The sequence below is a fragment of the Terrapene carolina genome, unplaced genomic scaffold (genome assembly GCF_002925995.2).
Source record: "Terrapene carolina triunguis isolate 2854851 unplaced genomic scaffold, T_m_triunguis-2.0 Scaffold67, whole genome shotgun sequence".
NCBI classification, from domain to species: Eukaryota; Metazoa; Chordata; order Testudines; family Emydidae; genus Terrapene; species Terrapene triunguis.
This window is the reverse complement of record NW_020664418.1, coordinates 12550217-12562023: the sequence shown is the minus strand read 5'-3', so window position 1 is coordinate 12562023 and position 11807 is coordinate 12550217. Positions and strand designations below refer to the sequence as shown.

At 52.9% G+C, this 11807-nt stretch overlaps 1 protein-coding gene across 1 annotated transcript in view; it reads left to right on the top strand.

The window, feature by feature from the left end:
* The window catches only part of LOC112112493 (COMM domain-containing protein 4), a 5192-nt gene extending 4297 nt beyond the window's left edge, over positions 1-895 (top strand). The window contains exons 5-6 of the mRNA XM_029910739.1: positions 356-567; positions 843-895. Coding sequence (XP_029766599.1) covers positions 356-567; positions 843-883 — 253 coding nt within the window. The 3' untranslated portion in view covers positions 884-895. The remainder of the gene's footprint in view (positions 1-355; positions 568-842) is intronic.
* Positions 896-11807: the final 10912 nt, after the last annotated feature.

Genomic DNA, 11807 nt, shown 5'->3' with positions numbered 1-11807 from the left:
CTGCCTTCTGCGTTATCTTTCTTGGCCATAAAGAGAGACAGAGCTGAGGCGGTGCTAACCGTTTGGACTCATGGGAATCTTCGCAACGAGGGGTGTTAGCTGCGTTATCCCAGCCACACCCCATCTCAGAGGGCTCCACTCCACTGACCTAAACTCCCTTGTTATTTCAACTGGAGACATTTCCTTCCTGTAATGTCTTACATTGTCGCTGTGGGCCAGTAAGACAGTTGCTGTGTTGCACACACCAGAGGTGGCTGCGTTTCAGGGGTGGGTGAAGCTGCTTAATGCTTTTGAAAAATGCTTCCCAAATCCATATCGCCGGCTTGTGCATAGAGAGAGTGTTTTACACTGACAGCGCAAACCTGAGACTGGCTCTGCCTCTGTCCTCAGTGAACCGTCTGGACTCTGTGTCCTGGAGGGTGGATCACACGCTCAGCTCCAGCGAGCTCCAGCAGGTCAATGAGCCCCTTGTGCACCTGAAGTTCACCGTGCGCGACAGGGACCGAGGCGTGACGGAGCCCTTTGCCATGACCATGTCGGCAGAGAAGTTCCGGGTCTTACTGGCAGGTGAGTAGATGACAGACGGGCAGCTTGGAATCGCTCGCCTCATCCCCGCCCTGCCAGCTGGTGCTTCCTCTCCTGTGTCCCCGTTGCTCTCCCTACTGGCCGGGGCAGAGATCGGCTGTCTCCATGTCGTGTCATTTCTCTGTTCCTGCTCACAGCGCAGAGGTTATTCTCTGCCCTGCTGTGACCGGTGAATTGGGAACTGGCTGCAGCGCCCCTGCTGAGATCCAGGTCACTCTGCCCCCATTGTCTGTTTGCGTCTCCTCCTCCACTTTCAGAGCTGAGACAGGCCCACGCCATGATGAAAACTCTCAGCTGAGGAGCTGGGAGGACCGCAGCGAGTGTGGAAGGAGCCGGCTGATTGCGCTGCAACTCGTCGGAGAGTCTGGTGGATGCGGTTCCTCCGCTGGGGAAGCCCCTCGCTGCACAGAGCCGCAGACACAGCCTGGGCAGAGGTTGGACTGGGCTCTCCTCCCTTCTCAGACCCCTGCAGCTGAAACTGACGACTGCTCTTCCCACTCTTCCTGGCTACTGCCCTCCCGCCCCCCGTCCAGCTCTCTTGCTGTGGAGCCTCCTGCCCGCCCCTCCTCCATCCTGCCCACAAGCCCTTGTGCTTCCAGGAGCCCCACCCCAGGATCCGTCCCCAGAGCAATGGTGGATGGGAGCTTGGTGGCTTCTGCATCTGCTAACGAGACCTCCACCTTGAGACCAGCTTCAGCTCGGAGTTCCCATAACAAAGGCATCCAAACCCATGGGCCGTGCCGCCGTGTAACACACACGCCTCCGGAGAATACCCAGGCCTGCCGGCTGGAGGCTACTTTAACAGTGAAAGACCCTGAAATCCCCTGCCCAGCCCTTTGTTGGTGGCTCTGTTCCTGAACAGCTGCAAGGAGCTGATCTGCCCTTTTGCTTCTGCCTGAATTGTCTCCTGTGACTACTCCAGGGCAGGCGCTTGGTCTCCTCTGGAGACTAGCGCGCTGCAGCCCAGCAAATGCTGCGGCTAGGCCAGCTCCACATCACCTGTTGACTGAACTCCTGCAGCAATCCAGGATGCCTGTGGCTGGGGCGACTCTGCCAGTCATACATAAGAGGTTGGAAAGTTTCATCAGCCGAAGCACGATGGAGCGTTCTCTAGTCCCTTCTTGCTCCCCCGCATCCCTCCCCTTAAAAGCACTTTGCCTCTGTTCTTTCCACTCCCTTTAAAGGAGCCCCTTACCTGGGAGACAAATGCAGCTTGTCTGTCTTTCCTTCCCCCCATGCTCCTACCACCTTTTCCAGGGCAGCTCAGTGCATGGAATAAAGGATCAGCAGGAATGTGCATCTGTGAATCTCTCCATGCGTTTCCAGTTGGCCTTGGCACATGAAGTCAGATATTTGTAATGTTTCCTATTTTGCCAGCGGGATCCAATAAAGCCACGAGGAGCGTTTTTAATTTGCATTGCTGCCTCCCTTGTCACCCCTGCACCCTCATTTCTGACACCCTCAGAGATGTGTCTTTAAATAACTGGAGTAAATCTTTCGTATTTGAAAGGAGGGATTGATGCCACAGACAAAATTCATCATACGGGCAGGTGCTCGATAACCTATTCCCACCCCCTGCAGCTCTGTCAATGTCTCTCCATCCCACATACACCCTCCCTGCTCCTTCAGTCCTGACCTCTGCAGAAACCAGAGCCAGGATAGGCAAAGTCCGTAAACTATTTGCTCACCCCAGCCTTGTCTTGTAACAACCCTGGCTAGTCCAGCCTTTGCCCCAGGCACAGCTCTGGTAACAGCCATCGAGGGACCAGTTGGGTTTTGCTAACTTCATTTAAGCTGTGCTCAGTTTACATTGTCCCCTGCCACTGGTGCCTATTGTGCTAACCCCCTTTCCCGGCTACAGCTCAGGGCTCTGGTTTACAGGAACTTCACAGCTTGGGGATGATGCAGTTGCTCCTTTAGCGCAAAGCCAGCATAGCCCAAAGGCGGTGAAGTGGGAAACGATTTTAACTGCAGACTTTGAACTACATTTGGTAAATTGTTGCTGAACGGCAGCCCAGGGCAGCCCTGTATTGTTAAGAACAAGGCCGTGCTCCATTAATTGAAAGGCAATACAATTAAAATGGTACAAGAAATAGTTTAGTTTCTAAGGCCAAACGTGGTATCCGTTTGTAACATTTTCTTCTTGGGGGGAGGGGAGAAAGCCATTTTGTTATTTTTAATCCTCATTTTCTTGTCTTGACTTACACTTCTGCCCTTTCCATCATCTCTTGGTGGTTGGTTTGTCCATCACAAGCAACATGGTCTGGGGAGGTAAACCAGAGTGGCGGGAGCTTTGGATTCTATTCCTGGCTTTGCCACTGATTCTGTATTCTCAGGCAAATAACTCTGCCTCTCTGTGTGTCAGTTTTCCCATCTGCAATTGTGGGAGACTAGCACTGCCAACCCCAAGTGTTCACATACCATGAATCAGTCCCCCAAAACCATGAGATTGGCTCAAAAATAGTAAACCTTGGGGTTTTATTTTATTTTATTTTGCTTTTTGAGCCTTCAGGGTTCCTGTTTTTGATTATTATCTCAGTAACCATGAGGGTTAGAAATTTACTTTGTCAGTTTTTTTTTGTTTTTGTTTTTAAATGAAAGCTGTGAATCACATGATTCCAGGAGCTGGGGCTTTAAGAATGTATCATCAGAGCTGGCAACACTGAGTTTGAGGTGGTGTGGCCTCCCTCTGACCCAGAAGGGGAGGAACCACCCTCTGTGTCCAAGTCGGCGGAGCCAGACCCATCTCACCACTCTCATCAGAAGTGGATAGGCAGGACAGGAAGTATATAAGGCGAAGCATCCAGCTCAATTGGGGGGGAGACAGATGCATACTGCTCTCTCCAGGTTGCTGACTTCGCTGCACAGCCAAGAAACGCCCTGCTCCTGGAGGAACCTGTGTCCACAGGGGAGCTGTTGGGACTGCTGCTGGCCACCTACCCCAGGGGAGATGGAGGACAGCCACTGATCCAGAAGGGAGGGTAGGAAGTAGCCCAGGGGCAGCCAACTCCAGTCTGGCTGTAGTGCTGCCTGAAACATGGCCAGTGTGTTGCAGCAGATTCCCCACTGTGCCAGTGGCGGAACACTCCGCCACTGTTAGGGCCCTGGGCTAGGACCTGGTGGAGTCGGATGGGCCCAGGTCCGCCTACCCACTGCCACCCCACCCCTGGGGTGGCAGCCTCCCCACTGTAGGCCAGGTGGCCAGTGTTAGCCTACCATCCGCCAAAGCTAGGACACTAGACTATTCACTGCTCTGCCCTGTCTTAGGGCTGGAGTCTTAGACCGTTTGGTGCCCTGCCCTGTTTGAGGGCCTGGGCCTCTGTTGCTCTTCCCTGGCCTGAGGGCTGGAGCTTATAGACTGGCTGGGGTTTCGCCCATTAAGGCGATCATGACACTTATGCCTGCGCTGCTAATTCCCCTGAGACTAGGCAGTGATCCCATGACGTAGTGAGGCGGGGTGGTCTGCCTCTGACCCAGAAGGGGAGGGATGACCGCAGCCCCACTACAGGAACTAATGCTTACTCCCCTTGGAAAAGTGCTTTGAGCTGTTTGGCTGAAAGGTGCTACAGAAATGCAATATAAACTAACCCATCTCGGCCTCTCTGTTCGTCTCAGTGGGATTAGCTCAGCGTGTGGAACAGCAGTCTGTGTCCCCGTTTTAGCAAAGGAGAAGAGTTACTGTCAGTGGTGGGAGATAGTTTAAAACCAGCCCAGCTTCTGAATGTCCAACATCCGCATTATTTTACACCAAGTAAAAGGGGGAGGGTGTGGGTGTGGCAAGGTCTCTTCTGTTTAGGATTTATGGGGGACCCCACCTGCATTTCTGGATTGTTCTGCAAAGAAAACACCTTTTCCCCTCCCCTTAGTTAATCATGCAGTGCATAGGGGAAACTGAGACACACACACTATACATACAAAATATTCTGGAAAAAAAACCACTTTGTCACACTCATTACATGACCCAAACGTGTAAAAATTTGGTCATCTGGCTGTCTATTAGTTGCAACGACTGGCTGTGGTTGGTTTGAAGCATTGGTTGTCTTCTTGTTCTGCATCTGCCAGCTGTAGAGTTTGCTGTGTTGATGGTTTGTTTTCTTTTTGAAGAACAAACTATAGATGTCAACAGTTTCTGCTGAACTCTCCGCTGTTGGTCTCGATCACATATGATCTGGGAGATGAATTCTTTTTCTTTACAACAGCTGGAGTTGTCCATCCTATTCCAACATAAACACGGTCACCAGGTTCTATATCCGGCAGTTCTCTAAGTGATGATGTCTGTTGTAAAAGTGCAACATCTTTTAGCCTTTTTATCTGATTTGGTTACTTTCTCCATGTCTGGCCACTTTGGAGACTGGAAAATAACCTAAGTCAGTTCATTAGTTCTGAGTTGTCTTCCCATCAGAAATTGTGCTGGACTAGACCCGTTAGGTGTTATTGGTGTTGATCAGTAGTTCAGAAGAACAAGGAATGGATTTTCCTGCTGTAGGATTTTCTCGGCTGTATGTACAGCTCTCTCAGCCTCTCTATTCGCTTATGGGTAATGTGGGCTGCTAGTAATATGGTCAAAATCATATTTCATTTGGAATTACACCTCTACCCCGATATAATGCTGTCCTCGGGAGACAAAAAAATCTCACCGCATTATATCGAACTTGCTTTGGCCCCAGGGGTGGCTCCAGGCACCAGCACACCAAGCGCGTGCCTGGGGTGGCAAGCCGCGGGGAGTGGCCTGCCGGTCGCCATGAGGGCGGCAGTCAGGCTGCCTTCGGTGGCATGCCTTCGGGAGGTCCGTCGGTCCCGCTGTTTCGGCGGCAATTCGATGGCGGGTATGTCGAAGGCGCAGGACTGGTAGACCTCCCGCAGGCATGCCGCCGAAGCCTGCCTCACTGCCGTGCTTGGGGTGGCAAAACACAAAGAGCTGCCCCTGTTTGGCCCCCCCCCGTTCCTTGTTCCCTGACTGCCCCCTCCAGAGACCCCTGTCCCTAATCACCCTCAGGACCCCCCCCCCTACCCAACCCCCCTGCTCCCTGTCCCCTGACTGCTCCGACCCCTATCCACACCCCCTGGCCCCTGAGAGGCACTCACCGGCAGCGGCGGGAAGTGGAGCAATGTGGCCCCAGCCCGCTCCACTCCGCCACCTCCTAGCCATGGCACTCCACTTCCGCTGCCGGTGAGTGCGGGGAGGTTGGGGAAAGGACGTCCCCCGCACTCACCTGCGGCGGGAAGCAGAGCGACACGGCCCCAGCCTGCTCTGCTTTCCTTGCCCCGGCCCCAGCCATGTCACTGGGGGCGGTGTGTTGGGGAAAGGTCCCGCACTCACCTGTGGCAGGAAGCGGATCGCCGCGGCTGGAAGCTGGTGGAGTGGAGTGGGGCCGGGCTGCTCTGCTTCCGCCGCTGCTGGTGAGTGCGGGGGGGATCCCTTCCCCCAAGTCCCCTCCCCTGAGCGACATGGCCGGGGCGAGGGAAGCGGAGCGGGCTGCTCCCGGTCCCCTGCTAATCCCCCGGGCCACTCTGGGACTGCGGGGCCCCCAAAATTGCCCCCCCCAGCTCCTGCCTCCTAGACCCTGGGGGGGGAGCTCCTGACCGCCCCCGAGACCCTCTGCCCCTTATCCAACCCCTTAGCCCCGGCCCGGCACCCTTAACACACTGCTCAGAGCAGCGTGTCAGAGCTTTACCGCCTTGTATGCGAACCCGCCTTATATTGGGTCGTGTTATATCGGGGTAGAGGTATACTTAAATTCTGCTGCAGGGAATTGTGGTCTGTTGTCTGTCATTAGTAGTTCTGGAAGTGAGCTAAAGTGCATTTCAGTGTCTCGATTACACTGCAACATGGTATGTCCTTCATGGGTGAGGTTTAGGATTTCTCCTCTCATTTCATTTGGAATTACAATACAATCGCCTTGAGTCATGTATCCATTTGACTCGCTTAATCGTCCATGTACTGCAAAGCAGTCTCTTCTCGCTTCCGTAGTGTTCTTTAGATACTTGGGCCAGCTGGCCGTCATGTAACTTAGAACTTCTTGTAGTTGCGTGTCGGTCAGGGTTGCCTGTTGTAGCTGGTGGTGTCTCTTTTCTGACACTGGTCTGTATGCATTTACATCAGTGGTTTTCAACCAGGGGTACGCATACCCCTAAGGGTGTGCAGAGGTCTTCCGGGTACATCAACTTATCTAGATATTTGCCTAGTTTTACAACAGGCTGCAGAAAAAGCACCAGTGAAGTCAGTACAAACTAAAATTCATACAGACAATGACTTGTTTATATTGCTCTATCTATTGTACACTAAAATGTAAGTACAATATTTATATTCCAATTGATTTATTTTAGAATTATACAGTAAAAATGAGAAAGGAAGCAATTTCAGTAATAGTGTGCTGTGACACTTTTGTATTTTTATGGCTGATTTTGTAAGCAAGTAGTTTTTAAGTGAGGTGAAACTTGGGGGCACGCAAGACAAATCAGACTCCTGAGAGGGAAACAGTAATCTGGAGAGGTTGAGAGCCACTGATCTACAGTATCCATGTACATCTTTACGTCATCTTTGAGCTCATGTGTAGCTGAGTGTGATTGGGCTCATGGCAGAGTGCCTGCTACCACCAGATTTTTTCCCCAGAAACATATTTAGCAGTGGGGTTAAATTGCATTAACTTTCTCAATAGACATGGGGCTGCACTGTGGGGGGGGCCTTGCGGGGGCTACAGTCACCCCAAAATTTGCCTTATGCATTCCCCATAGTCACCTCTCCCAGCTGCTGGAGGTGGTGCTGCCTTCGGAGCTGAGCGCCCAGCCAGCAGCCACCGCTCTCCGGCCGCCCAGCTCTGAAGGGTTAATGGGAGCAGTGATACTTCCTGGGGTTACTATACCTCCAGAAGGTGGGGTGTTCGGCTCTCTCCTCTCTGTTGTTCTCAGGAGGCTGATTCTGTGCTCCCTCAGGGAGTCCCTCTTCTTCCTGTAAAACATCCTGTTAGTCAGTGTTCTCAGAGCAGGTCCAAAGGCCAGTGCAGAAGAGAAGGGAAGATTTACCATGGAGTCGAAAGCCGTGTTCTCCAAGCCCTTCTCCAGGTCACCGAGTGAAATTCTGACATCCTCCATATCTAGATGTGCTCCCGCTACAACACAAATTTAGGAATTAGCTGGATGGCCCCGCAACAGTGCATCTTGTGAAGGAATGATGCCATGAGCACCATCTGGTTCGCGACCTGGGAGGCAATAGCCATTTGCTTCCCGAGAGTGGGGAAACCCTGAGCTGCTTCCTTGTTTTGGACCCAAGGGACAGAAGCCCAGAGCTCATAGATTTAAGGCCAGAAGGTACCATTTTGATTATCTAGTCTGACCTGTATAGCAGAGGCCAGAAAACTTCCTGAAAAAATTCCTAGATCAATCTTTTAGAAAAACATCCCATCATGAGTTAAAAATTGTCAGTGATAGAGAATCCACCACGACCCTTGGTAAGTTGTTCCAATGGTTAATGACTCTCACTGTTAAAATGTAGGCCTTATTTCAGTCTGAATTTGTCTAGCTTCAGCTTCCAGCCGTTGGCTCATGTTAGACCTTTGTCTGCTGGACTGAAGAGCTGATTATTAAATATCAAGGGTCATTGTGCATTCTCCATCACTGGCAATTTTTAAATCAAGACTGGACTTTTTCTAAAAGCTTTGCTCTAGGAATTATTTTGAGGAAGTTCTTTGGCTTGTGTTAGGCAGACCCACAGCCCGAGCAGCGGGTTTCCCGGGGGAGAAGCCACGTCGCTTTCCACATCCAGACCCGTCCGATCCCGGCCCGTGCTCATAGCCGGGCCAGCAGGAACCAGGGGCCGGTGGCGGCTCGGGTCCCCCGCCTGCCAGCGGGCTCGCTCCGCAGCTAGCGCCCCCCCCCCCCCCCCGCCGCCCCTCAGCGTCCCGAGCCAGCCCCGTGCCCACCTCGGTCCTGGCGGGCCGGGCCGGGCCGCTCCAGGCACCGGGGGGAGGGGCGCTGGAAGTAAGGGCGCTGAGTGGGGGAGGGGGGCAAGCCCCGCCGCAGGGGCTGGGGGCGGCCAGACCCCGCCCCGAGCGGGAGCGCAGGCCCGGCCCAGGGGACGCCCGCGGGCCGCTGTTTCCCGGCCGGAGGGGGCGGAACTCGCGGCGGACCGGTCCGGCTCCCACCTGCCCCGGAGGTTGCAGTCGGGGAAGCGGGGCTCGGAGAGGAACTTCTCGGCCCGCTCCAGCGCGGTGCGCCGCCGCTTCAGCACCTGGGACCCGGCCATGGCCCCGCGGAGCAGCGCGGACATGGGCCGAGCCACAGCTCCGGAGTCCGGCAACGGGAACCCTGTACCTGTGGGCTACTGCGCATGTGCGGGGTACGGTGGGGAGTGAGCGCCCCGGGGGCGGAGCCTGGATCCCGCCTCGCCATGTTGCCTAGCAACGGGCAATCCCAGATTCCTGGCCCGGACTCCCCCCTGCTGCCCCCATGCGGCCGCTGCGGGGAGAGAGCGGGGCGCGCACCCCGGCGGGGTCCCTCGCACCGCTCTGGGGAAGGGCCCCGGGCCCGGCTGTGAACAGGCATTGGATCAGCCCCGGGATTGCCGGGGGAACCAGACCCTGCTGTGCCGCAGGCTCCCAGTGCCAGGGTGGGCCAGTCACTTGGGCCCAGATCCTCACGGGTTTAGGCACCTAAATCCCACCGAAGTCCTACCTTCTCTGTGCCTCAGTTCCCCACCCCTGCAGTGGGGGTTACAGCCCTGCCCTGCCTCCCAGTGGTGGTGTGAGGATAAAGACCTTAAAGATTGGGAGGTGCTCAGCTCCTACAGTAATGGGGCCACAGGAATACCTGAGACAGACCTACAAACAGGCAGAGATATGAGAAAAACACACACACACACACACACACACACACACACACTCTCCCAAACAGAACCACGTAGGGTAATATATGTTATAAAACACACACACACATACAGATGAGAAACACACACACACCAGTCCCAAACAGAACCATGCAGGGTAATGTATGTTATAAAAAACACCCACAAACCAACCACACACAACTAGCCCATGGACCAGGCTGAACTTGTTCCTGTCACTCTCATTTCACAGGTCCTTTCCTCCTAGTGTTTGTCACACTCACTTGTTGCATCTTGTTTTAAATCAGGCCCTGTCCCTGCAAACACTGGCCAGGATTTCACAAGCTGCCCTGCGCACTCGAGTCCTTACACCTGCAAGGAGCTCCATGGAAGCCAAGGAGAGTCTGCCACACGCATGCAGGGATCCACCAAAGTGGACCCGTTTGCGGGATTGTGTCACTTCCGCATGAGTTTGCTCATGTGAATAGTCTAATTGACTTCACTGGGGCTCTGCACATGCACAAAAGTCCTTCCATGTGGATCAGTGGCTTTGGCCCCCAAACTTGTTTGAGCTCCGTACACCCACACTCATCTCATTGTAAAACTGGGACCTTTGAAAGAATACGGCTTTTTCATCTCAGCATTTACAAACATCTCCCTTTAATGTGCTACTTTATAGTCATCACTGCACGCAAGAGAGATGATTAATCCATTTTAATTAGTGATAGCACTGGGACTTCTACTGAGTTTGACCCCATTGCATGGCAATTTTACACCTTCAAATATTTTTGCTCACACCACTATGTTGTCACTGTTACATCAGCTGCATTGTAAATGAATCCTAGGTAGACAGGGGACCCCATTTCACACACTCTCAGGCTCAAACCCTGCTAGCAGCTCTGTGTAGGTGGACGCCCGCAGAGTCTTCGGTGAACTTCATCCTAGGTGCAGTGAGCCACCCACAATGATCAGCTTGTAACATCGGGGCCTTCGTTGTGACAACTTGTTTGATGATCAGAACAGTTGCTGAAATCATTCCCAGAAGTGTGAACAGCCAGAGAAGCTTGAACTCAAGAATGCATTAAAATATACACTCTCTATCTCCACTTCTGCAAATGTGCTCAATAGGCATTCACGTTGTTCCCTAAGAGTTTAATAAGCATGGGCTATTATGGGGCTAGAAATCAGACAAGGGCAGTCATTTAAAGATACATCTCTGTAAGAGAAGAATTTGGGCCCTGTGAATTTCCCATGTTGCAGAATTTGGCTTCCAGAAAGTAGCAGAGTACAGAAAGTTCCACACCGCCGTTGCTTGTTCTCTCCATTCACTCATACTACACCGTGATCCTTTGTCCATTGAGGGTTTTGATCTGACCCGAATTGTTTTCAGGATGCAGTTTCTTGGGATTCTGCGGCTAAGTCATCCCACCCCCATGGTCAAAGCCATGGTAGAAGGCTCTGGGGGAGGAAATCTCCCTATCTGAGATACCTCCACATCATCCTGGTAGGGGGCGAAGAGGGAACAAAGCCACAAGGCCCACCCTCAAGCCCTGCACATCCCCAGAGCACCGCAGAAGGCCAGGGCTCTCCATGCAGAGGTCTTTTACCTCCAGACCAGCTCTATCCCCAAATTCAGTTGAAGGCAATGGGAACACTGGCTCCACAGCCCCACTGAAAATCAGCCCCCAGGTGTCCCCAGTTGGGCACAAGAAATGAAGGCACCCAAAAATCAGTAGCTGTTTTTGAGAACATTGACCTCCCCCTCTCTGTGCCTCAGTTTCCCCATCTGTAAAATGGAGATAATACTCCTCACCCACCTTGCTAAAGCACTTTGAATGACGAACACTTGGTAATGCTTGTTGGAGAGACTGTAGAGAGAGAGGAACTTTCCTCACACACGGATCAGAGACCTAGCAGCAGCCATATTGCTTCCCACCCCTTTGACTGAGTCCCTGGAATGCCCAGTGAAAATATGCGTCCACTGAACAATTCTAGACTGCCTTTGCATCTCTCATGGCCACTAAACTGCTCCTCAGTGGTACATTGGAAGAGCAGATGCCCCTGACAATACTGCTTGGGGTTGAGGGGAAAAGATATTCTTGTTACAAAGGAACATTGAGATGATCAGAAAGCCGGAGCCAGGGACCATCCTATAGTTTGGCAGCTTTTCCTTAAGAGAGTCAAGAGCTTTGATTCATTCTAAATTAGACTCTTCCTCAGTCACTCTGTGTGAGTGTGTGGATACAGAGAGAGAAAGTACATGGGTGTGTACCTATATGGGTAGGAAAAAGCAGGGAGAGGAGGCAGGGAGCAGAGACAGGCACTAGGGAAAGACACCCATGGGGAATGGGGAGCAAGTGGGTTGGGGGAGGAAGAGCCAAAAAGGGACAGAAGGAAAGAAAGA